Source organism: Megachile rotundata, chromosome 16, assembly GCF_050947335.1.
Source record: "Megachile rotundata isolate GNS110a chromosome 16, iyMegRotu1, whole genome shotgun sequence".
Lineage (NCBI taxonomy): Eukaryota > Metazoa > Arthropoda > Insecta > Hymenoptera > Megachilidae > Megachile > Megachile rotundata.
The window spans coordinates 9,975,605-10,000,727 of NC_134998.1; the positions used below are offsets into that span (position 1 = coordinate 9,975,605).

Consider the following 25,123-nt stretch of genomic DNA (forward strand, 5'->3'; position numbering starts at 1 on the left):
ATTTCGTTAGAGGTCGCTTTCGTCAGTGCAACGATATTTTGCACTCGAACGGTGAACATGAACTAAAGTTCTTTTAGCTAGAAATGCGTTCGCTTGCTGAAGCGTCCTCACTCTCATCTTGAATTTCAACATGGACAGTCGAAAGGTATGTAAGCTCATTTTGTACATTTCATGTAATCCATTTTAATCACGTGCATCAATGCATAAAATGCAATAAATGCAGCAATTTTCGATTCACTTTTATCATTTATCACTGTATTTTAATTATTTACTGTTACATTTTTATAAATTTTCATTTTAAATGATGATATGTTAATAGTCTCGTTCGTATGATACAATTCTTGATTACGACCCAAAATAAGGCTCTGAATAAATTGAAACTTTTAACTATTTTCTTTGTAAACGATTAATCGATTATTCAGGATTTGATTTTTCCTTTTTTTCTTAGAATTGGCTCGAAATGCTACTAAGGTTAATCTATAGACACGTGCTTTGGATTGCCTCGCATTGATGCTTGTTTCTTCGGCTTGCTCACACATTTTCTAGTGAGTATTATTTTTTTAATGCATATGTCTTGCTTTCATTCCGCATTAAATGAACTGAAAATATTTTTATTTATCAAGAAAATAACACTTTTACATTTATATAATATGATGTTAAGTTACTGCCCCAGTCCGATGGTAACATGAGGGATTCAGTTTTCTGAAATAAATTATATAAATCAGTAAATAATGTATTTAATCTAAATTGTATGTTAAATGAGATTTTTTCTCTTTTAGCATACAATGGCAAAGATGAAGCTACAATACTTTACAATGGATTGTACTTCCTTGTTCAAGATTGATTTGTTGTTTATACCAGTAAGTATAGTTTACTGATTTTACATTTTACATAGTTTTAATAAATATGTTGAACATGATGACTCACATTATTACCGCCTTAGTCAACCAGAAAGGTTTTGTTGAGAATTAAAATCTGATAAGCCACTATAAAAACTATCAATTTTTCAAATAATTCCTGATACAACATAGTCATATACATATATTATTTCAGGAACAGATATGAGGCTTATGTTGTTGAGAACTTGGAATGTAAAGCATTTCACAATACTATCAGTTGAAAGTATTGGATGCAAAGAAAGGAAGGGCACTGTAAACTGTGGTTGAAGGAGTAATTTTTCTTTAGTTAATCATGTACTAGTTCAAAATGGATCTGAATCGTGAGCACTTCCGGGCGATGATTTTCTATGACTTCAAAGTTGGTTTAAGTAGAGTTCGTAGCTTGGAACGCTTGCGTAATGCGTTTGGTGACTCCTCGCCTTCCCAAGCCACAGTTTACAGATGGTTCAGAGAATTCCAAAGAGGTCGGGGATCGTTGGTGGATGAAGAGCGTGTCGGTCGACCAGTCACAGCTGCGACTGACGAAAATGTCCTAGCTGTGGAACAAATGTTGAGCGAAGACAATCGTGTGACTTATGTACAAATGCAGGCTACTTTGAAGATCGGATCAGCAGCAGTAAAAACCATCCTTCATGAAAAACTTAATGTCAAAAAACTTTGTAGTCGTTGGATCCCTCATCATCTGACAAACGAACAGAAACAGACAAGGGTGAAATGGTGTCAGGAGATGCTTCAAAGATTCGATAAAGGGAATTCAAAAGCCATCTGTGATATTATAACGGGCGATGAATCTTGGCTTTATCAATACGAGTCTGAAAATAAATCAGGTGTATTATGGGTATTTTCTGGTGAAACCCCTCCCATTAAAAAGGGCCAAAGCATCGGGAAGAAAATGATATGCTCTTTCTTTTCTGCGAACGGCCATATTGAAACTGTAATATTGGAAAACCAGAGAATAGTGACAGCAGAATGGTATGCCACTGTATGTTTGCCACAAGTCTTTGAAAAGCTGAAAACTAGGCAGTCAAAGATGAATCTGAAAGGGGTTCTACTACACCATGATAGTGTACTAGTTCATTCAGCAGAAAAAACCGCCAACTTTTTCAAGGAGTTAGGGATCGAGGTTCTTGGCCATCCACCTTTTAGTCCTGATTTAGCACCCTGCGATTTCTTTTTGTTTCCAAAAGCTAAAGAAAACATCAGAGGACAACGATTCGAATCTTTAGAAGCTGCTGTAGCGACCTACAAGGAATTTTTAGACAGCATTCCGAACGAGGAATGGCGGACGGAATTTGATAAATGGTTCGACCGAATGAGAACCTGCATCCGGCTTGAAGGGGAATACTTCGAAAAGATATAATTGTAAATGCTCTTTATATAATCATTTGTTATTTTACGAAAATTCTTATGATGAATTATTTAGTTATCCCTGTCTTACATGCATACATGGTGATAATAATTTCTCTGATATTAGCTTAACTTTTATAATAAAGAAGCCGATTATACATTTCCCATGTAGTCTAAGTAAAATCTTTTGTTACAGGAAAAACTGTAAACGGATTTATAGAAACATTCAACAAGCAAAAAAACCGGTGAGTTCTTTTTATTATTCAGTATTTTTGTGGTAAGGATATTTTGTGATGATTTAATTGACAAGCATATGTCTGAATACATTTTGATGCAACATTTCTTTCTGACTACAATCCACAATGAACATTAAAATTTTAAATAAATGTTTGGATTATAAATTAATTGCACTTTTATGTTGTTACAGGGGATTCATATGGTTTACGTAGTCTCAAAAACATATCATCACTTAAATATTAGGTGAGTAATTCGATAAACGTAAAGTTTGCTTTTATTTGGAACAATGATGTTACAAAATTATACGCTATAATGATTCATTACGATGATATGCACTTGCCCTCACTGAGTATGAGAATCATAAACAAAGAACTTGTTTAATATAAATCTTTATATTACAACATAGCTATAATTTTTACAGGTATGCTACGCCTACGTAACATGTGCAGTAGGACACAAACATAACCTCTTTATAAAAAAGGTACATATCTGCAATTTCTTAAGTTATTAATAAAGTTATTAACTTTACGATTTAATGATGGTTTTTAAAAATATACGCTATGAATTTTAGTGATAACTAATTATATTTCTGATATGAATATTTATAATTATATTCTGCAATTTTTAAGTATGTAAAATTTAATGCATTGTTAATTTGTATTTCAGCAAAGTCCTCGAGAATGAAGATGAAGAAGTAAAGAATGAAGATTTATATACTTATGGAATTACAGTGGTATCGCGTTTAACGCTACTCTTATCTGAATAAATTTTTTCTTTGTATGAATACGTATTATATATGTTCTCCTTACCCTCATTTACCATGTATAATGGCCTCATTTACAATTCATTTAACATTTTGTCTCTTAAAAATATTTTGAGCAATTTGTATACAAGTAATCTAATGCTGTAAATTGTACAAGCATGAAACCACAAATCCGAACAGTTTATTTATTGCTGTCTTTCTTACAAAATCATTGTATTTATATATTCATCCCTTAGTATAAAAATACAGTTCGAATATCATAAATTAATATACATCTCACAAAAAACAGAAACAATACAAATTTTGAATGAAAAAAAAATATAATATGGCGGACTATCGATGCGTCTAGTAAGGTAAAGAACGTATGCGATCAAGGATGACATCCTCCATCGTCGAGTTCTGTAATTTCGCGCTGAATTTCGTCTCCTGTTAACGGGATAACAGAATGTGCAAGGAGATCGCATGCAAGGACATGCAGCAAAATGAGACCAAATATTTCAACAGAATACTATAGGTTTACTTCTGTGTTCCTGATACTCAGCGCGAGTTAGGTAACAGGAGCACAGAACAGAAGTAGAGGTTGAACGCTACCAATTCCCGCCATTTTACAAACTATCACGCGGTTACACTAGGTCTGTTTGATTGAGCGAGCGAGCCGAAGGCGAGCGAAGCTCTTATACTTGACTTTGCAACTTCTTTGTCCGCGTTTTTCCTTTGCACCACTCAACCAATTCTCGTCAAATTTTGCATGCACATGCGTATGTACATCCAGATGGACATAGAAAAAAAAAATTTTAATCGGACTTGCCACAAACAAATAATCACCGAAAAAACTGATCCTAAAAAGCGAGGGTCCAAACACGCATATAAGGAAAATAAAAAAATGAATATTTCGGCACTTTGACGACGTAGTATGGTTCCTGAGGCATTTAGAAACAAATTTCTATTAGGGTTTGATGCGTTTTGATGCCTAATAAAGCCAGGAAATCAATTTTTGTCGAATTCGGACCAAAACGGTACAGGTGGCGCCATCTAGCGGCGAGCGGTGGAACTACGAAAAACTAAAATCTCGATTTTCTCAAAAACTAGGGACTTTTCCGAAATTCTGAGACATACAAATTGTTCCTTATCGCCTACGGAATCGAACGAATGTAATTGTAGCCTGCTAGGACAATTATTAAGGAAAATAGAAAAATAGCCCATTTCATGGACTAAAAAATTGGCGTCCATCTAGCGGTGAAAGTTGGAACTATAAAAATATAAAAATGCGATTTTCTCAAAAATTAGCGAACTTTGAGTACTTCTGAGGCTCAGAAAGTATTATGTGATCGCATTAGGAGCAAAATAATGCAACAAAAGCTTCCTAAAGACTTTAATTAAGAAAATAAAAAAAATGTCATTTTATGGAGAAAATTTGTGGCGCCATCTAGCGGCGAAACTGCGAACTAAATTGAAAAAACGTATGTCCTAACACGCGTTAAGGAAAAATATAAAAAGTAATATTTCGCAACTTTGACGACGTAGTATGCTTCTTTAGACATTTTAAAGTAATTTTTGTTCAACAAGTTATTCATTTTTTTGCCTATTAAACCCAGAAAATCAATTTTTATTTGACCCCTTAACGCGTGTTCGGACATACGTTTTTTCAATTTAGTTCGCAGTTTCGCCGCTAGATGGCGCCACAAATTTTCTCCATAAAATGACATTTTTTTTATTTTCTTTATTAAAGCCTTTAGGAAGCTTTTGTTGCATTATTTTGCTTCTAATGCGATCACATAATACTTTCTGAGCCTCAGAAGTACTCAAAGTTCGCTAATTTTCGAGAAAATCGCATTTTTATATTTTTGTAGTTTCAACTTTCACCGCTAGATGGACGCCAATTTTTTGGTCCATGAAATGGGCTATTTTTCTACTTTCCTTAATAATTGTCCTAGCAGGCTATAATTACATTCGTTCGATTCCGTAGGCGACAAGGAACATTTTGTATATCTCAGAATTTCGGAAAAGTCCCTAGTTTTCGAGAAAATCGAGATTTTAGTTTTTCGTAGTTCCGCCGCTCGCCGCTAGATGGCACCACCTGTACCGTTTTGGACCGAATTCGACAAAAATTGATTTCCTGGCTTTATTAGGCATCAAAACGCATCAAACCCTAATAGAAATTTGTTTCTAAATGCCTCAGGAACCATACTACGTCGTCAAAGTGCCGAAATTTTCATTTTTTTATTTTCCTTATATGCGTGTTTGGACCCTCGCTTTTTAGGATCAGTTTTTTCGGTGATTATTTGTTTGTGGCAAGTCCGATTTAAATTTTTTTTTTTCTATGTCCATCTGGATGTACATACGCATGTGCATGCAAAATTTGACGAGAATTGGTTGAGTGGTGCAAAAGAAAAACGCGGACAAAGAAGTTGCAAAGTGGCTCGCCTTCGGCTCGCTCCCTCAATAAAATTTCTTCCTCGTATTTAGGAGACATGTAAATGATACACATTTGAATGAATGCTTGTTGGACTAGGTATATTATTTTATTGTAAAATAAAGTTTTACAAAATGATATTAACATTGTAAATTTAGTTCAATGATAAAAAAAAAAATTTCTGAGGTAAATAATCCGTAAGATATTTGAATAACGGTTAAACATAATAACAGTATAAAAAGATATTTTTTTTAACTTACAACATAAAGATAATCAATAAAACAGTTCAAATACTTAACGTAACTTAATATAAGTATAAAAAATTACAATATTTTTGTCCAAACTTTGTTCATAGAGAGCTACTATCTTTGAAAATTGCCTTATCGTGAGAAATAATTATTGAATATGCAACAAGTTCTTGTATTAAAATAAACCTTCAGAGAAATCGAAGTGTGCAATAAATATAATGTACAAATTTATTAAAAGTTTATACGAGTAAGCATACAGTACATTCAGTGAATAAATTTACAATTAATGAAGTACTTCAAGTAGTTCAAATAATATTAACTATTTGCTGAATTAAACATTTTAATATCTTGCAACAAAAGAAGTGTTGTAAATGTAATTCAATATTATAATTCTTGGCTTCGAAGGCCGATTACATGGAAACTACTCGAACGTAATTATCATTAAATAACTAAACAGTGCCTGTTATGCATAAATTTATTCCGATTTATCTAATTCATTATGAAATTTAATCGTATACACTTCTTCAAAAACAGTAACAATTTTTGGTATTTAATAGAAATACTTATAACAAGTACGAATTAAAAATAAATGTTAACATTAATTTGTTCATTTTTGTTCATTTGTTCATTAATTTATCTGTAATCCAGTCAAATATAACTTTTTAGATTTAATCTTCTTGTTCTTATACTTCAGTGAAAAATTTTGGTGTTTTTTATGTTACAGTTATATCAGAGTTAAACTCTGCATTCTAAAAAAGACTATCATTTAGATTCGTTTAATGTTTGCACTGATATGAATGATTCCTTGTTGCATGCCAGGATCTTAGGAACTCGGTTTAAATTTTTGCGCCTAACATTCTCGTCTAAAATCCTAGCTAAGTGTATCTTCATTATGCAACAAGCTCGAAGAGCACTTATCTCTTAAGTTCTTTAAGGAACAAGTGTACCATTGGTCTTATAAGGTCCAATTAATTTACTATCGATGACCTCCTTCCGGATCAGCAAAAAAAATTGATCGTGAAAGTTCGTAAGCGCTTGTCATGGCAAGCATTCAGCACCACCTTTTCAATATGAATTAGGGCACTTGTGATAAGTTCAGTATCTGTGCAGGTGAGCTAAGAATTACTCTACGTTTACGTCGAGACACTACACGTTTATCGTGTGCTATGTCACGCGTCACAATTTCAAGTGATATTCCGTGAGCGGATCGAACTCCTTTTGATGACTAGAATTCGACGCCATGACGTATCCCCATATACGCATAGCAGCTGCACAAACCCTTTGTATTTCGTCCACTTCCTCAAAATCGAGATCCGTCCTCCAGTGAAAAGGTGCCACTTTCGAATTTCGAAACGTACTAGATACACCACCCACGTCGTTCTTTGTATGTGTGTCCAAAAATCTTTTTACATTAATATGAAAATCTAAACCGTAAAAATTGTAGAGTTCCTTCACGTGTCTGTATGGATCTACAGATAAATCCTCGTAACGTACCACCCTGTTAAAATGTGTCACTTAATTTCATAAACTATTTAAAGTAGTGCAATACATTATAAAAAAACGTACCTAAAAGTACGTGGATATTTTTTTATTAGCCGCACAGCAGCATTGAAATCCGCGACCATGTCAGCACATACTAATGCTGGATCGGAACAATCGGGATTAGTGGGACACCATTCTCGGTGTTTCCTTGATTGTAAAATCCCCCTTGGATCTCGAATCAATAAAACTAATCGTACTCCTAAACTGAAAACACGTAAACGTTTATTTTCAATTCATGCATGTAGTGAAAGTGTAAGTGAAAGTATATTCTTACTCCTCTTGTTTCAAAAGCTTCTCTGCGGCTCGCAGTCTTAAGCGGACGATTTTCATGGATTGAAATGGAAATAGTTTGCAAAATTTAGAAACGAATCGTGGATCCCAACAAATTTTCTTATGTATTTGACACTGTTTCCATAAATGAGTATTATGATTGAACACCCACGGATGCGTTTTACCGTAGTCCAAATATCGATCTAATAGATATAATAGATTCATTATTAGAATATCATTAGATATTACTGATCATATAGAAAAACTTCAAATTACCAAGATTAATAAAATCACATCTTAATAGAGATTCAAGGTTTCTAAGAGCTCTGTCAGCAAGTGGTGGCCCCCTGATTTGTACAATTCCAAAATCGAGTAGAGGTTCATAGTGATAAAAATTTGCTGGATGTGCGTTTACAACATCACCAAGGAATGTGCTACCGCTTCGCCAACTGGTTAAAATTACGCTCCTCATTGGTCTTCCCCCTTTTTCTAACACTAAATCCTCCAATTTACTGTAAAATTGATCATGTATACACTGTGTATGCACATGTTACCATTTTCAATATGCGGATCAATGTACCTAACATTGACTCCATATTTTCCATCAGGATACTTATAATCTTCCATTTCCCTTTCGATTGCATTTCTTTGCAGATCCACAACTTCTTGTATTTCAGAAAGAGTGATATTTTCTATGGATCCTCTGAAATATGCCTATAAAAGAATCGTACCATTTACATTTTATACCCATCTGATTTTATGTTTTAATTTGTTACAATGCAAGCAAAAGCATTAGCAATTTTTTATCATACTTATTCCCATTGCCATATTAAACGTGTTAATTATTTAGTATAAAGAAAAGGAGACAAATATTCACTTACCTACAGTATACTTTTACTCAAATCAAAAATAAAAAAAAATTACTTCAAACTTTGTATCAGTTTTTAAATATGTTCTTTTAATATTACATAAATTTTATTTATGTTAAAAAATATAAGTTAAAACGACTATTTTATCAAATAAACATACATGAATTTATGGATACGTGCATGTATTGCTTACCGTTACTGGATCTTGAATTTTGATGATGCGGGGCCTTATCTCAACATCCTATATTCAAGAATAAGAGATATTTATCATTCTGAAGGTGCACATTATATTGTGAACACGATAATGCTGCTGATGTAACCAGAACATTATCTTTCTCCCTCTTTCTTTATGTAGGTAATGAATTAGTGTCCAAAGTGTGCGATAGTGCAAATAAAAATATACATGTTATATAATAGAAAATGAAAAGTAGGGGTGAGAGTTTGGATGGCTTCTGGTTAATACAGAAAATAGTTCATAATGAAAAACAACATACACAAAAATGGAAAAAGCTCTACCATATGTACAAATAAACTCTTTCTCTATTCTTATTGTAATCAACCTAAATATGTAGTAATGTAACACATTTAAAATTCTGTTGCCACGATAGTTAATGAATGTTACATATAGCTAATGTTTTTAAGTCAATATTAAATTACCCAAATAATTCTTCAAATTAAGCAGAATGCTTCCCACGATCTTCAATAACTGTTGTCTATAATGCTGCATGAAAAAACAAAAATGGAAAGGAGATGGAAACAGGGAGAAAGAGAGCTGGTAGTATTTTGCATGGCTCAATAGTTCATTGTTAGTGTACAAGTGGAAAAAAGTTAGGTGCAAAAGTTAGACTTTACCATCAGAAAGAGCGTGTTTGGCGTGACTCAATTTAGAGCAATCCCCACCTCCGATTTTTTACTGACCGATATCACCGGCTGCAGTCGATGCTCGAGATAGCTGCTGTAGCGTTGATTAAATGCTAAGAAGAAGATGCAAAGGGACGCCAGGCCTACCAGACCATAGAAGCTGAGCCGTTTTGACATCCTCGGTTCTGTGCAAATACAAATACTAATAAGTAGCAGTGTGAAAATGAAGATGATTAATGGTCTATTTTAGGTTCAAGCAGATAAGACAACATGAAATGTTACACATTTCCCATGAGATAATTCTATGAATATATACTAGAAACTGTATAAGTAAATAACAAACACTGAGGAAGAACAAAATATAATTTACATATCAAACAAATATCAGCGACATAAATGCGACAGCGTGACATTAAGATTATTATTATTCCTTACCTCCGGATTAAATATTTTGTTACATTTGGAGAATTTCAGCAGTGAATAGCGGGCTTATCGAAGACCTCACGTTTTTCTCAACATTTTAATGTGCCAGCGGGAAACGTACAAACAACGTGCAGCATTCATCGTGATCCACTGACGCAGGATGTCCCGTATTGCGGTTAAGGCATCCATACGAGCCATACATTTATACGTATGTATAGATGTATTCGATTCATGATATATGTATGTAATCGCCGAAGCACAGGTATGCAAGGTCGAAACGTCTATTTCAATACTAACTGTGATATTAATCGTTGTAATTGTTCTTTTGTAAGAAAAACGTCAAGCGATTGACCTCAATAACCGCGCGAAGACAACTTTTATCTTGAATCACACTTTGATTTGATCTTGGTACATCATATGCAAATGTTCAGGAATTTCTGAAGATGTCACCAACTTAGGGATCCCTAACAGTATGTAGGACTATTTTGAGATCTAGAGGAGGGTCCCAAGAACATGGGGACCCAAGGATATACGATTCTAAGAATTTAGGACATCTCGATGTATCACATACTCGTGTTTTGCTTTTATGTATGCGTTCGTTTAGTACCGCGCGTTTAATTCACAATGAGATTTCCCCTCTTACACACATGTGTACCAATAAATGTGCAGCTTCAGAAAGATGCGCGCATCTGATTAGTTTGTTTCACACCCCATAAATGCCAGTGTCAGAGACCTCTTCCGTTCATTTCGGACACTGTAATGCACATTTTATTGGCAGACGATAAAGTGACAGGTAAAATAAATTCTTTTTTGCAAAAGAAGATAGTGAGAATGGTTTTTGGAGACTTGAAAAAGAATTTGTTGCCATTCTGTCATTCTCTAAATCATCGACGAGAGACGGTATAGTGTACGAACTGTTCTGAACATATAATCCATATCCTCGGACCTATGGAATATATTGCAAGTAGTATAAAGTCAATATTAATAAATATATGATAAATATGTAGCATATTAATCAATAAAATCGATAAAAATTGAATTTTTTAAAAAATTGAACAAGTGACGCCATCTCTCCGGCGAACAGGGTGAACTACACACTTTTGGAACAGCAGTTCCATTAGTTGCCGTCTTTACCGCTAGACGGCGCACACTGTACTGTGTCTCGTCAGCAACATAGAGAGTAACATTTTACTGGTAAAAATTTTTCGTTCTAGTCGCCTAAAACTGTGCTCGTAGTTTTCTTTAGAAGAAGGAGTTTGTTTGCTAAATTTGATAAAAATCGTAACATGACGTTATTCGGAAGTTTCCCCCAGATTGTGTTAGAATCTTTATTATCCGCTCTGTAAGAAATGTCGCAAGACGTCGCCACAGTTCGCTGCGAACGATATCTGCGGTGTTGATGGGCCGAGCAAAGCAGTTGGATGCTGTTGCTTGAGCGGTGCAGTTGTTACCATTCGGGGGAGGTATTTCGGTGCACGCTCTCCTCGTCCCTTTCTCTTTAATTCGATGTCACGCTCTTAACTCCGATTTTAAAGTTGCATCGTTAGTACCGGGCCGCGACATACGCTACATGAACGTCCGTATCTGTCCGTCTCTATATGCTGTCCTGTCTCTCCCTCACGGAGCGGGTTGAAAACTCGGCAGCTTCGCAGGGTATATTCTCGAAGTGGAAACACCTCGTGATCGGAGATAGAATAAACGTGAATTCGCACGCGTTTCGATACCCGGACAGAGAACGTCTGCCGGTGAAAGAGACTCGGAACTCGAGCGTGCATCACGATGCATCTCGTCCCGTGGTTTCTTTGACTGGACGTGATAGAGTTGTTTCGTGGTGCAACGGAAGCTGGACTGATTCGGCGAGAAGGTTTAATAATAGTTCGCGACATTTTTCTCACATCTTCAGCCACGGAAATGTCACGCTGAAACTGTCCAAGGTAAGTTCATCGTATTTTGATTGGAATTTTAGCGGTACATACTTGGTTTGACCGCTTCTCTTTTTCACTGACGTTTTCATGAGAATCGAGGTTTTGTTTATGCCGGCTGAAATTAGGCTACTGAATTATTATACGCGTTTGCAACCGCCGGCCTACATACGGGGTTGAATATACTTTGCATTTTAACTCGTCTATTCAATTTTAATTCGTGCATAGTGTTTAAGAAGTTACATCGAAGGTAATTAATCACAGTGGTCATTGCAAATGTATCCAAAATGGCAACCAAAATATTTTAAGTAGTAAATTACTAAGGTAATTCAACGTAGATTATATGTTCTCTCGAACCATTCTGGCTTCAATTGTAAATAATCGTTCGATTATCGAGATGTAACGATTGATGCACTTGACAGAGTAATTAATGTTGTAATACATGGGAGGGGTCGATAACGAATTGCAAAAAATTAATAATTGAATTGCTATTAATATTTCTACTCTTCTAACAGCAGAAAATGATTTTTTTAAAAATCGAACGATAATTTCGTTGCCATGTCAACCATCTCGAACGTGTATCGAAAGATTCGATTTTCGAAATATTTAACGACCATGAATTTCACGGTGTTTTCACTGGTCTTCGAATTTGTCTTAAAAACACAGTCGCTGTTAAATTTTTCTGTCGTAAAAAAGGAGGAAAACGTAAGTAAATAAAACGCGCGAATATATCGAGTGCGTTACTTTCTTTTTGTCCGAACAAAGAAATTATTTACGCGAAATTTAATAGCCGCGGCAAATTTGCAGACGTTTAAATTAGTGAGGTTAAGAGCTTGCGTTTTAATTTGCAAATTTTCAAATTCCTAGATAAAGGAGTTTTTTCTGCGTGACTTTCCCTGCGGTTCCAAGGCCATATACCGAGACTCCGGCACAAAGTTTGCCCAGTTTAAAGCGGATTCTAAAATTAAACATCGATATCTATTTGCTGATGCATCGAGACCATAAATAATATTAGCCATGAAAAGTTGTGTTGAAGGAAACGCCCTCCATCTTTGTCCAAGTATTTTTATCTTTCTTCCATCGTACGATATGCAAGATTAAATAAGAGTAGAATTTTATGCATGCGATGGCCTGGACGTAATACCGAACGTGACAGAAATGCAAAGAAAGGAGGGTCATACAAGTAATATTTATCCTCGATAGCGGTACACGCTAAATAAAAAACATCGATATTCCAGCGACGATAAATGTACTGAATTTTCCTGATGATAACTGGCAACAGAAAGAGTGCGAACGCGGTACGAAATCGAAAGTGAAAGTGCGCCAATTTTGAACGATTGGCCCATAACCTCAAAATATTTCGGATTCGTAACTGCGAAAGAATGTTTCGTAGCTTATGGTGGCTGCTTGGATCGATTTTTATAATAAAGTGATACGGAAAGAAGGGACACATGAAGCATGAATTATTTATGGCCGGATATCACTGTACGAGGATGGCCATTCAATTAGGAAGATAAAGACAAGGAAAAACAGTCGGAGACGAAGTTCAGGCATACTTTTATCCAATTTTTCGCGTAGCAAATTGTAGAAACTTTTACCCGAAGCGTTCGTGATTTAGGGAGGGTAATCGTCCTCGACAGGCGAAGCAAGTTTTGTCAGTCTCGCATTAGTGAATGAACCGTAGAAAAATAGTGAGTCAGTCGCGTGCAACCACTTCGTTAAATACGTCCCAGAGACACGAACTATGATCGATAAAGTTTCTTGATTCGTGCGTGAGACAAGCGGTCCTTTTCTATCGATTTAAAATTAATTTACGGTAGAGAAGTTCGCGATGTTCAGCCACGAGGCTGCACAAAATCTATAAATTCAAAAACGAACGAATTTCGCGCCAGATGGCGGAGGGGTTCCGTTTATATGGCCCCCGCGTGACCCATATGTTCCGTTTATAACGGCGGTTCCGTTATATCCGTCTGTCCGTTGGATTTCCCTCGTAGGTAATTAATTGTGACTCAGCATGGTACGCAATTCTAGCCGTGATCTGTTATTGATATTCCGTGGCGTGGGGAATTATAACTTTTATCTCACTCTCTCTCTCTCTGTCCCTAGCTATATCGAGCGGATTAAACGGTCGACGAACGAGTCGTATAAACTTCGACGCTTCGTCCACTTCCTTGATGCAAATACCTGAATATTTTTGGATCCTGACATAGCCTGGACGAGATCATCCTGCGTTCCTATCCAGTCATCAGAAGAAACATTGGTATCCTATTCAAATTGTTTATCAAATCCTACCTCATATTTTAAATATTACCTAACCTAACCTGAGAACCTAACCTAACTTTACTTTTTTGGGAACTAGGAGAGCTTAGTGTAAGGAGTTTCTGTGAAGAATTTGAACAACACGTTTAAGAGGAGTTTAATGTCAAGGAAGAGTACTAACATTGGTATCCTATTCAAATTGTTTATCAAATCCTACCTCATATTTTAAATATTACCTAACCTAACCTGACAACCTAACCTAACTTTACTTCTTTGGGAACTAGGAGAGCTTAGTGTAAGGAGTTTCTGTGAAGAATTTGAACAACATGTTTAAGAGGAACTTAATGTCAAGGAAGAGTACTAAAGAAGTCTAGAAGATAAGGTCCTAGGGAGATCCTTTAACCTAACCTAACCTAACTATTTTGGGATTTAGAAGAGTCTAGTCTAAGGAGTTTCTGTGAAGAATTTGAACAACATGTTTAAGAGAAGCTTAATGTCAAGGAAGAGTACTAAAGAAGTCTAGAAGATAAGGTCCTAGGGAGATCCTTTAACCTAACCTAACCTAACCTAACTATTTTGGGATTTAGAAGAGTCTAGTCTAAGGAGTTTCTGCGAGGAATTTGTAAAACGTGTTTAAGGGAAGCTTAATGTCAAGGAAGAGTACTAAGGAAGTCTAGAAAATAAGGTTCTAAGGAGATCCTTAATCCTAACCTAACCTAATGTAACCTAACGTTTCTGGGATTTAGAAGAGCCTAGTCTAAGGAGTTACTGCGAAGATCCTTAAAAGAACTCGCTTGTGTGGACAGATATCGCGTGAGGGACATTGTCCTTTACACTTCTCCATGACTTTTATAATCAACAAAATGGCAAGAGCAAAATGGACGATCACCAAAATGGCTACCACCTCGAAACAAACGCAAACACCGTTTTGCATAAAGAGTCTCCAACCAGAATTAAGACTTCGCAAGATCTGAATAATTTATTACCAGAAATTTAACTTTGAGATTGGTCCCACTTAACCCTTCTTCAGTTCTACAACCTCAAATAATCCAGTAGTAAAATGTTCTTCCATGGATCCAACAGTTGTCATTTTTTGCAATTGCACCTGAGTATAGTGTTATAAATTTTTAAAGAAGATTAAATCGTTACTCCAGTTACGAAGACTGCACGTACATGATGTCATGATCAACGTATCGGACTAGTTCCTTTTCTATGCGGGTCATTTCCGCGACAAATGAAATAGCAGTACGCCATGGGGGTAAATATTCTAGGGAGGATCGCGTTAGCCAAGGGCCATGTGGCCGAGAGCCGGTAAATTGTGCGGACATGTAAACACACCGAGGGCGTAATTTACGCAAACGACCCCAGAGTCGCATAGCGAAAGATCGTTTCTCGGTTAAAAAGAGTTAAAATATCACCAGACTGTGGTCAGCCATTGTACGGCACGTGTGCGCCATATGCTGTCCGAAATTCGACGCTCGGCCGTGATTCGTGAAATTAGGGCTTCGTTGCCATAAAACTGGATTGTTCTCAGGCTACTTTTCGTTGCACCGTTTCACTCTGAAAACTCGATCAGAGGTGAAAGTCTGCCTTTTTTCCAAGGTGACATATTTATTTACGAAGCGGTGTCTCATTTCGTCCTGCTAGTTAATTTCACGGCTGGAGGTAGACTTAACAATCAGTTACACGAGAATGTTTCATATGTAACTTTGTAGATAAGGATCGTAGTCTTCAGTTCAAACCTATACTTTTTTTATGTAATTGTTTAATCAATTTTGATTGTTTGTTATGTTAATGTATGTATGAACTGCGTGAGCGAAGAATTATTTCGTTCAAGTTAAATAAACCGAAGATGATAGTATGCTTTAGGATTTACATATCTGTTCTTCATAACCGGTGGGTTAACCCCGGTAAATTTATACGTGTATCTGTAATTACGAGTTGGAGCATCATAAAACTGATGAAATTGAAATTACGAACGCGATCTGATAATCTTCCAGGCCGCTTATTTAACCCAATCAGTATTCAAAGAAGGATGAGAATGTCGATAAGATCAGCGTAGGTTCTCCCAGCAAAATTTCGTTCGTTAATAATTTTCGCGTCATTAATTACTGTACAAGAGTATTTCCAATACGCGCGCCCCGGCGAGCGTTAATTATCAAACGAACACGTAAAACGGGGCTGTCCTAGATTATCGAGTGCCTGAAATAATCAGTACTCGAAGAAACAAGCAAGGAAGAAATTTGATAGCGTCCCAAAGGAATTCTTCCGGAGCAAAGTTTACATCGAGTATCCGGCTATAGTCCCGCTGTATAAATCCCCGCTTATGCAGGAAATTTTGAGAGCTCCAATTACTCGGGCCGATCGATAGACGGACAGAAATTCGATCGAATCTTCAAAGCATCCTTCCAAGCGAAGCTTCCTTGCCTGTTAAAAGGGAGATCTGTAAATTTCCAGTTACGTAATCGGACTACTCGAAGAATCGAGATGAAAGCGAGAGATGAGTTGTTTCCTTTGTAGCTAATTTTCTAATTATCGAGTGACTGCGAGCGTGCCGTGGGAACATGGCTTACTAATTATGCGAACCAATCGATATTCCAGGGAGGTTATCTATCGTTTTATCAATTAATATGTTTATCGGTTTTGCATTCTTTTCTTTGTTAAATGTATGGACAAGGAAATTCAAACATGAAGGGGTGCTGATGTAGATGAGCGTATGAGTTTTGATATATGTGTAGATTGCCATATATGGAGCACTGTTATATTCCATACGTGTGTGACAACTATTACATGTTGTATGAGGATTTATCTGGTTTTGAATTTATAGACCCAAGACACTTATTATGGGATTTTAGGGACTTATGGCATTCTAGCAACTTCGCAATTTACCAAGTTCAAAATTCCTCAATTCCAAATTCCCCCAATTCCAATTTCCCCGAATTCCAAATTCCCCAAATTCCAAATTTCCCAAATTCCAATTTCCCCAAATTCCAATTTCCCCAAATTCCAAATTCCCCGAATTCCAAATTTCCCAAATTCCCATCTCCTCGAATTCTAAATTTCCCAAATTCTCAGCACCCCCAATTCCAAATTCCCCCAATTCCAAATTCCCCCAATTCCAAATTCCCCCAATTCCAAATTCCCCGAATTCCAAATTTCTCAAATTCCCATCTCCCCGAATTCTAAATTTTCCAAATTCTCAGCACCCCAATTCCAAATTCCCCCAATTCCAAATTCTCCCAATTCCAAATTCCCCGAATTCCAAATTTCCCAAATTCCCATCTCCCCGAATTCTAAATTTCCCAAATTCTCAGCACCCCCAATTCCAAATTCCCCGAATTCTAAATTTCCCAAATTCTCAGCACCCCCAATTCCAAATTCCTCCAATTCCAAATTCCCCGAATTCCAAATTCCCCAAATTCCAAATTCCCCAAATTCCAAATTTCCCAAATTCCCATCTCCCCGAATTCTAAATTTCCCAAATTCTCAGCACCCCCAATTCGAAATTCCCCTAATTCTAAATTCCCCAAATTCCAAATTCCCCGAATTCCAAATTCCCCGAATTCCAAATTCCCCGAATTCTAAATTTCCCAAATTCTCAGCACCCCCAATTCGAAATTCCCCCAATTCCAAATTCCTCAAATTCCAAATTCCCCAAATTCCAAATTCCCCAAATTCTCGTCACCCCAAATTCCAAACCCCCAAAATTCTAAATTGCCTCAAACTCTCAGCTCTTCAAATTCCAAATCCCCAAATTCTCATCTCCTCAAATGCCAAAGCGTCTAAATTCTAGGGGAATTCTTACTTAGTATGGTCTCCTAGGAACACCCAATGAAGTCCCAGTATGATTCTACCAAACCCAGCGTATGGAGTCCTAGGCTTCCTACTAAATCTACTTCCCGGAGACATCTAGTACCCTTCCTAGGGAACTCTACTCATCAGCCCACTCCCACCGCCCCAAGTTCCCAGAACCTTACCACCAGGTTAAATCGTCCCATCAAAATTTGACCGCGAAGCTCAGCAACGTTCCCAGACCGAATAACGATTCTAGAAGATAAAAAGCATCGTCCCTGAGCATCACAGCCATTATCGTTCGCTCAACTCTGCGTCGACGTAAGACAGAAGGCCGAGCTTTCACCTTACAAGATCGTCCCCATTTCTGGCTTCTCTCCGTTGTGGCGGGCGTCAAGGTCGTTTCGAGGATGCCAGTCGACCTCTGCGTCATTCCGCACGGAGTGAGCATAATCGGCCACTGGTAAGCAACCGTGCCCCTAGTTGTCTTCGAGTAAATATTTGATGATCCGCTAGAGCGGTCGAAGACGCGCAGTTGCAACTGCGAGTAACGATAAGAAGCATCGAAACCAGGTGCGTTTGAATTCTATATGAGTGTGCTCGAGGGAGGGGACAACCCTTTGCTGTCTGACTCAACATTGTGCCGTAACGTGCTTCCACGTAGTCCACAATTGAAGCTAGGTCATGAGTTGACCGTACTAATAGCCATTGTGTATTAAAGAAAAACTAAAGCGGTGGAAGCAGACTATATTGTGGGGTACCATACTGCCAGAGCGGCATACGTCAGTTTTGTGTGAGGCAGGTTTGTATTTAGAGTCTTTAGGGTGCTAGGTTTCTGGGGGTTTCATTGGAACCGTATTTGATTCCGGAGGATCACTATAGGATTCTATAGGATTTGAGTAGGTTTGACTAGGTTTGTGGGATTTTGAGGTTTAGAGGGGTTATGTGGTTTACACTGGGTCTTATGAAATTTGTAGGACCTACAAGTTTGGGGATACCCATCTCCTCGAATTCCCATCGCTTCAAATTCCTAGTCACCCAATTCCAAATTCCCCAAATTTGCATCGCCCCAAATTCCCCAAATTTGCATCGCCCCAAATTCCCATTTCCCTGAATTCCCATCGCTCCAAATTCCAAGTCACCCAATTCCAAATTCCCCAAATTCCCATCGCCCCAAATTCCAAATCCCCCAATTCCAAATTCCCCGAATTCCCATCGCTCCAAATTCCCATCTCCCCGAATTCCCATCGCTCCAAATTCCCATCGCCCCAAATTCCATATTCCCCAAATTCCCATCGCCCCAAATTCCAAATTCCCCGAATTCCCATTGCTCCAAATTCCCATCGCCCCAAATTCCAAATCCCCCAATTCCAAATTCCCCAATTCCAAATTCCCCAATTCCAAATTCCCCAATTCCAAATTCCCCAATTCCAAATTCCCCAAATTCTCATCGCCCCAAATTCCAAATCCCCCAATTTCAAATTCCCCAAATTCCCATCGCCCCAAATTCCAAATCCCCCAATTCCAAATTCCCCGAATTCCCATCGCTCCAAATTCCCATCTCCCCGAATTCCCATCGCTCCAAATTCCCATCGCCCCAAATTCCATATTCCCCAAATTCCCATCGCCCCAAATTCCAAATCCCCCAATTCCAAATTCCCCGAATTCCCATCGCTCCAAATTCCCATCGCCCCAAATTCCAAATCCCCCAATTCCAAATTCCCCAAATTCTCATCGCCCCAAATTCCAAATCCCCCAATTCCAAATTCCCCAAATTCCCATCGCCCCAAATTCCAAATTCCCCGAATTCCCATCGCTCCAAATTCCCATCTCCCCAAATTCCCATCGCCCCAAATTCCAAATCCCCCAATTCCAAATTCCCCAAATTCTCATCGCCCCAAATTCCAAATTCCCCAAATTTCCATCGCCCCAAATTCCAAATCCCCCAAATTCTCATCGCCCCAAATTCCAAATCCCCCAATTCCAAATTTCCCAAATTTCCATCTCCCCAAATTCCCCAAATTCCCATCTCCCCGAATTCCCATCTCCCCAAATTCCAAATTCCCCAAGTTTTATTAAGTTTCATAAGACCCTCAAGCTCTATACTCCATACTCTACACGATCCTTAGGACCCACAGATCTGCTACGATCTCAAGGACCATGTCACGTTCTAAAGAGCCCCCAGGAACTACAATAGCCTTTCTAGAGTTACCAAAGCTATAGGTCTCATAGGGTACACAGTAGATTTCATAAAGTCCCTCGGACTAGGCTTCATATCCTCCCCAAGACCAGGTCCTGGTTCGGCAGTGCTTTGCATCTACATTAATTTCTTCGGGATCTAAGGGTCCTTCTTTATTACCCGACTTACGGTCTACAATCTTAATTGTCTCGAATAAGTTACCCAGATCTTCGGATTCCATAAATTAGATTAACAGCGGTTTCCAGCTATGTAAATCTTGACTACCGCAAGGGAGTGGCGATGTCCTTATATCATTTATGGAATGTTACCGTTCTGCTACGCGAATTGCGTGCTAACTTTTAAAAGAGCCTAACCCACATATTTTTTTGTAAGCTTGAGCAAAAAAAGAATCTATTTCTTGATCCATATGCGAACTGCTTAAGCAAACGCTCATTAGCATTTGTTAACGCTTTTCTGATCAAGGATGAATCGAAACACGTGCCGTCCCACATTCCCGTAACACTTCTCTAACAAAAGATCAGCGTACAGAAGTAGGGCTGCGCGCAGGGACAAAGCTAGACGATGCCCAGATGACGTTCAGATTTCTCCGATTTCCCGTTATCGAATCTGCAATCGAGAGAGATCCGTGGCACGGTTTCTCTTCTTGAAACGCTTTTACTGTTGCGCCGTGTGAAGAAAGTACGCGGAGGAATGCCACGGAGCCGTGAAAATGGGGAAAGTCTGAAAGAGCACTTTCATATCGGGCTTCAAAAGCTACCACCGCGAATTGCTAGACGAAAGTAAAATCGGACCTGGGTGTCAGTGGGTCGCCAGCGGATTACATAATCCGTATAGACGCGGAACGTTTATATACGTATCTTGGGATCTTATGGAGGGAGAGATACGGAAGATGAGCCGTGAAAGCAGTCTCGGGAAACTTCAACTGTTGCCAGTTTAATTAAATTTGATGGCAGAGTGTTCGGGAACTCTTGTAAATTTAAAATTGTAGCTTCTTAGATTCCTGGCGAATCTCGCGAACTTCCTCGAGGTCTGAGTTCCTCCAAATTTTCGGTCTGTCAAATACGAGCTTCTCAAACTATTTGGGGTATTTAGATTACTGGAAGTTGGATATTGGCGCGTTGGATTAATTAAAGTTAGATATTCGCGCGTTAGATTACCACGTGTCAAGTATCGGTGCGTTAGATTACCACATGTTAAGTATCGACGCGTTGGATTAATAAAAGTTAGATATTGGCGCGTTAGATCACCACGTGTCAAGTAACGGTGCGTTAGATTACCACATGTTAAGTATCGGCGCGTTGGATTAATAAAAGTTAGATATTGGCGCGTTAGATTACCACGTGTCAAGTATCGGTGCGTTAGATTACCACATGTTAAGTATCGGCGCGTTGGATTAATAAAAGTTAGATATTGGCGCGTTAGATTACCACATGTCAAGTATCGGTGCGTTAGATTACCACATGCCAAATATTGGCGCGTTAGATTACCACATGTTAAGTATCGGCGCGTTGGATTAATAGAGGTTACATATCGACGCGTTAGATTATCACATGCCAAATATCGGCGCGTTAGATTATCACATGTTAAGTATCGGCGCGTTAGATTACCATATGTTAAGTATCGGCGCGTTGAATTAATAAAAGTTAGTTATCGGCGCGTTAGGTTACCACATGCCAAATATCGGCGCGTTAGATTACCACATGCCAAATATCTGCGCGTTAGATTACCACATTCCAAATATCGGCGCGTTAGATTACCACATGCCAAATATCGGCGCGTTAGATTACCACATACCCTGAAGACCCAAGGTGGTCCAAAGAGATACATGTGGACTAGGGAGATCCAGAAAAGGTTAAAGATATATGGGACCTAGTAAACTCTAGAGAGATCCAATAAGGTCCAGTATAATCCAAAGCGGTTCAAGACGACCCAGTATCAAAGAAATCCATAAAAATCCATGCCCAATCCAGAGAAGTCCAAAAAGTCCAGAAAGCTGTGAAGACGATAAGATGAAAGATAATATAAGATGATAAAGACGCAGTACACTAAAAGCATCACATAAGCGATGACGCACAAAAGCTGAAAATAAGTCAGCAATTTGAAGAGCCATAAAGAATTAACTGAATGCAAACTAATTTTAAATCAACCGAGCCGAGTGTATGTCATCGAATTAAAACGTCGAGTGCCGAGTAGCGATAAGCAAAACCTTGATAATAAACGAATCGATTCGCGTCATCCGCAATTTAATATTACGCCACGTATAAACATTCCAGCAAACAACTCGTGTTTGCAATATCGTTTTATTTTCTTTTCTGGCTTTATTGATTGTGCCATGAGTCACTCTTTGTCTCTCTCTCTCTTGTGTACCTGGCCGAAGTACCCCAACGTGGAGTGGCTCTTTGACCGATCGCTCACCTCTTACCTCTTACCCTCTGAACGCACTTTGTCTCTGGTAATAAATTGACGATACAATTGAGAGGGTAGGAGCAGAGGTTAGCCAGCATCGTGAGGTTGGGCTAGGTTACACAATCGCGTACAAGGCTTTTGAGGGGTCAAAAATGACCGATACACTTTCAGCAAAATTCTACCGCGGAAAAATTTAGCGGGTGGTTATCTGATTTGTCGATATTTGACTTGTGGTAATCTAATGTGTGGATGGTTAACATGAGGAGAGCTAACGAGATCGATATACGGCTCGTGGTGATCTAACGCGCCGATAGCTAGCATGTGGTAATCTAACGCATAGATAACTGGCATGTGGTAATCTAACGCGCTTAGATTTGGCATGTAGTAATTTAACGCGCCAATATTTGGCATGTGGTAATGTAACGCGCTGATATCTTAGACCTCCCTAGGTTCTACATCACTCAGAAACTCTCCAACCTTTCTAGATCCACCTGGACCTCCACAAATGATCCTATTTAACCCCACACAGTTCCATAAATTGTCTTAATTGTACCTGGTTACCCAGTTCCTTACAAGACTCCATTTTCCTTGGACCTTATCATTGGTTCCTCGGTTTCTTTTGTACCTCCATAATTACCTGACTCATCCTACATTACACTCCGACTACCTGGCTCCCTCTGGATTTCCCCAACTCTTTCATTTCAATTGTACTTGTTTTAAACCGCTTTTTACATCCATTGACCTTCTTCAACCTCCATTAACCCTGAAAGCTTGACTCCGGTTTCGAGCAGTGAAGTTCATTTCCTGGATTAGTATTATATTCTCTATTTGATACGTGGCAAAATATCTGCTATGACGTTCGCTAGTGTGGAACGGAGAAATATTACCGTCTGAAGGTTCTACTCGTACGAGTGTCTGGTATTGAAATGGAACCTTGGGGAAGCTTAGGAAAGAGAGAGCTGGCAAATTGAGAATTTAGGGAATATGGAATTTGGGGAGATGGGAATTTGGGGAGATGGGAATTTGGGGAGATGGGAATTTGGGGAGATGGGAATTTGGGGAGATGGGAATTCGGGGCGATGGGAATTTGGGGATATGGGAATTCGGGGCGATGGGAATTTGGGGATATGGGAATTTGGGGAGATGGGAATTCGGGGAGATGGGAATTCGGGGAGATGGGAATTTGGGGAGATGAGAGTTTGGAGCGATGGGAATTCGGGGCGATGGGAATTCGGGGCGATGGAAATTTGGGGAGATGAGAATTTGGGGAGATGGGAATTCGGGGCGATGGGAATTCGGGGCGATGGGAATTCGGGGCGATGGGAATTCGGGGCGATGGGAATTCGGGGCGATGGGAATTCGGGGCGATGGGAATTCGGGGCGATGGGAATTCGGGGCGATGGGAATTCGGGGCGATGGGAATTCGGGGCGATGGAAATTCGGGGCGATGGGAATTCGGGGCGATGGGAATTTGGGGAGATGGAAATTTGGGGAGATAAGAATTTGGGGAGATGGGAATTTGGAGCAATGGGAATTCGGGGAGATGGGAATTCGGGGCGATGGGAATTTGGGGAGATGGGAATTTGGAGTGATGGGAATTTGGAGAATTTGGAATTGGGGGAATTTGGAATTGGGGGATTTGGAATTTGAAGAGATGGGAATTCGGGAAGATGGAAATTTGGAGAATTTGGAATTGGGGGATTTGGAATTTGGAGACATGGGAATTCGGGGAGATGGGAATTTGGGGAATTTGGAATTGGGGGATTTGGAATTTGGAGCGATGGAAATTCCGTGACTTACCTGTGACCCTCAACGAAATATCCGACTAACTCAAATTTCCTCCTTTTTTCATCTCTTATACAACAAATATTCTCTTGTTTCCGCTACATTGAAAAGCTACGAAAATAGAGTTGGTCTAAGTGTCTCGTGCAGATACGGTATCTCCACTGACGGCTCCTACGGGAACCACGGTCCGAATCCCATTATCGAGATTCTATTGTTGCAGATTTCTCCAACAAAAATAAATGGGAAATTCCTGGATTTATCGCGTATGCCTTTAAATCAACGCTGCGGCAAAATAAAAAAGTGTGAATATCGGAAGCAATATTTCATACCGAAACTGCACGAAATAAATTTTATTTTATTTTTTTTTTCTCAAATGTTCGATCGATAATTAAAGCGTTCTTTCTTAGATAAAAAATGATACACGACGTTCGCGGGTCTGAGTGAATTTATGGGGCTCGGAGAGGATCGGGTTATTTACCGTGAGATAAAAACTAGCTTCATCAGCGTTCCACATTCTGCAATATTAATTAGGCGCATGAACACTGTGATTTCGTAAATATTACGCGAAAAATGCTAGGTACTTTCGACTTGCTGTTGGTAGCCAGGTGTGTAATTAGGGTATGGAGCTGTGGGGGGAGTTATTTTTAGATTTGGAGATGTGTTTGCGAATTTGGGGATTTTTGGGTTTTTGTGGTTTCAAGCTTTAGGTCAGTTTTGATTCCACCAAATTCTAAATTCGTCAATTCTCACATTCCCCAGTTCCTACATTTCCCAATTCCCACATTCTCCAATTCCACATTCCCCAATTATATCATTCTTCAATTTTCACATTTCCAAATTTTCACATTCCCCAATTCCATCATTCTCCTATTCCGTCATTCCTCAAT

The 25,123-nt window shown here is 38.6% G+C and overlaps 3 protein-coding genes across 11 annotated transcripts in view; 2 read left to right on the forward strand and 1 right to left on the reverse strand.

Moving 5' to 3' along the window:
- The first annotated feature begins 14 nt into the window (after positions 1-14).
- On the forward strand, positions 15-3,267 carry LOC100881855 (histone-lysine N-methyltransferase SETMAR-like). Of its 3 annotated transcripts, XM_076541638.1 has the most exons (8): positions 15-145; positions 449-545; positions 780-860; positions 1,054-2,261; positions 2,443-2,491; positions 2,674-2,726; positions 2,905-2,964; positions 3,150-3,267. In XM_076541638.1, exon 4 carries the CDS (start codon positions 1,207-1,209, stop codon positions 2,257-2,259), a length of 1,053 nt encoding a protein of 350 aa, XP_076397753.1. In that variant the 5' UTR covers positions 15-145; positions 449-545; positions 780-860; positions 1,054-1,206; the 3' UTR covers positions 2,260-2,261; positions 2,443-2,491; positions 2,674-2,726; positions 2,905-2,964; positions 3,150-3,267. The 3 variants fall into 3 exon arrangements, with proteins under 3 accessions (XP_076397753.1, XP_076397755.1, XP_076397754.1); XM_076541640.1 differs by lacking the exon at positions 780-860; XM_076541639.1 differs by lacking the exon at positions 449-545 and having other exon boundaries at positions 84-145.
- Positions 3,268-5,919: 2,652 nt separating this feature from the next.
- On the reverse strand, positions 5,920-10,558 carry LOC100877730 (carbohydrate sulfotransferase 4). Of its 5 annotated transcripts, none has more exons than XM_012283488.2 (8): positions 9,885-10,558; positions 9,489-9,634; positions 8,782-8,829; positions 8,300-8,433; positions 7,996-8,231; positions 7,724-7,922; positions 7,474-7,653; positions 5,920-7,405 (listed from the first exon to the last, which is right to left on the reverse strand). In XM_012283488.2, the coding sequence occupies exons 2-8, from the start codon at positions 9,624-9,626 to the stop codon at positions 7,084-7,086; spliced, it is 1,257 nt and encodes a 418-aa protein (XP_012138878.1). In that variant the 5' UTR covers positions 9,627-9,634; positions 9,885-10,558; the 3' UTR covers positions 5,920-7,083. The 5 variants fall into 5 exon arrangements, with proteins under 5 accessions (XP_012138878.1, XP_076397646.1, XP_012138879.1 ...); XM_076541531.1 differs by having other exon boundaries at positions 9,507-9,634; positions 9,885-10,557; XM_012283489.2 differs by lacking the exon at positions 8,782-8,829.
- Positions 10,559-11,136: 578 nt separating this feature from the next.
- Positions 11,137-25,123, forward strand: part of LOC100877840 (beta-1,4-glucuronyltransferase 1) — a 37,182-nt gene continuing 23,195 nt past the window's right edge. The window contains exon 1 of one of the 3 annotated variants that reach the window (XM_012283495.2): positions 11,137-11,806. In XM_012283495.2, coding sequence (XP_012138885.1) covers positions 11,471-11,806 — 336 coding nt within the window. In that variant the 5' untranslated portion in view covers positions 11,137-11,470. Of the gene's footprint in view, positions 11,807-13,900; positions 14,055-25,123 lie in introns of those variants that run through there. The other 2 variants (XM_003702461.3, XM_076541530.1) reach the window with 2 other exon arrangements.

Excerpts from the sequence above, each read along its gene's own strand:
- LOC100877730 (XM_012283488.2), bottom strand. The coding sequence starts at position 9,626 with ATGTCAAAACGGCTCAGCTTCTATGGTCTGGTAGGCCTGGCGTCCCTT. Across the intron at positions 8,434-8,781 it reads AAATTCAAGATCCAGTAACG|GCATATTTCAGAGGATCCAT; the intron begins GTAAGCAATACA and ends ATTCTTTTATAG. Across the intron at positions 7,406-7,473 it reads AAATATCCACGTACTTTTAG|GGTGGTACGTTACGAGGATT; the intron begins GTACGTTTTTTT and ends ACATTTTAACAG.
- LOC100881855 (XM_076541638.1), top strand. The coding sequence starts at position 1,207 with ATGGATCTGAATCGTGAGCACTTCCGGGCGATGATTTTCTATGACTTC.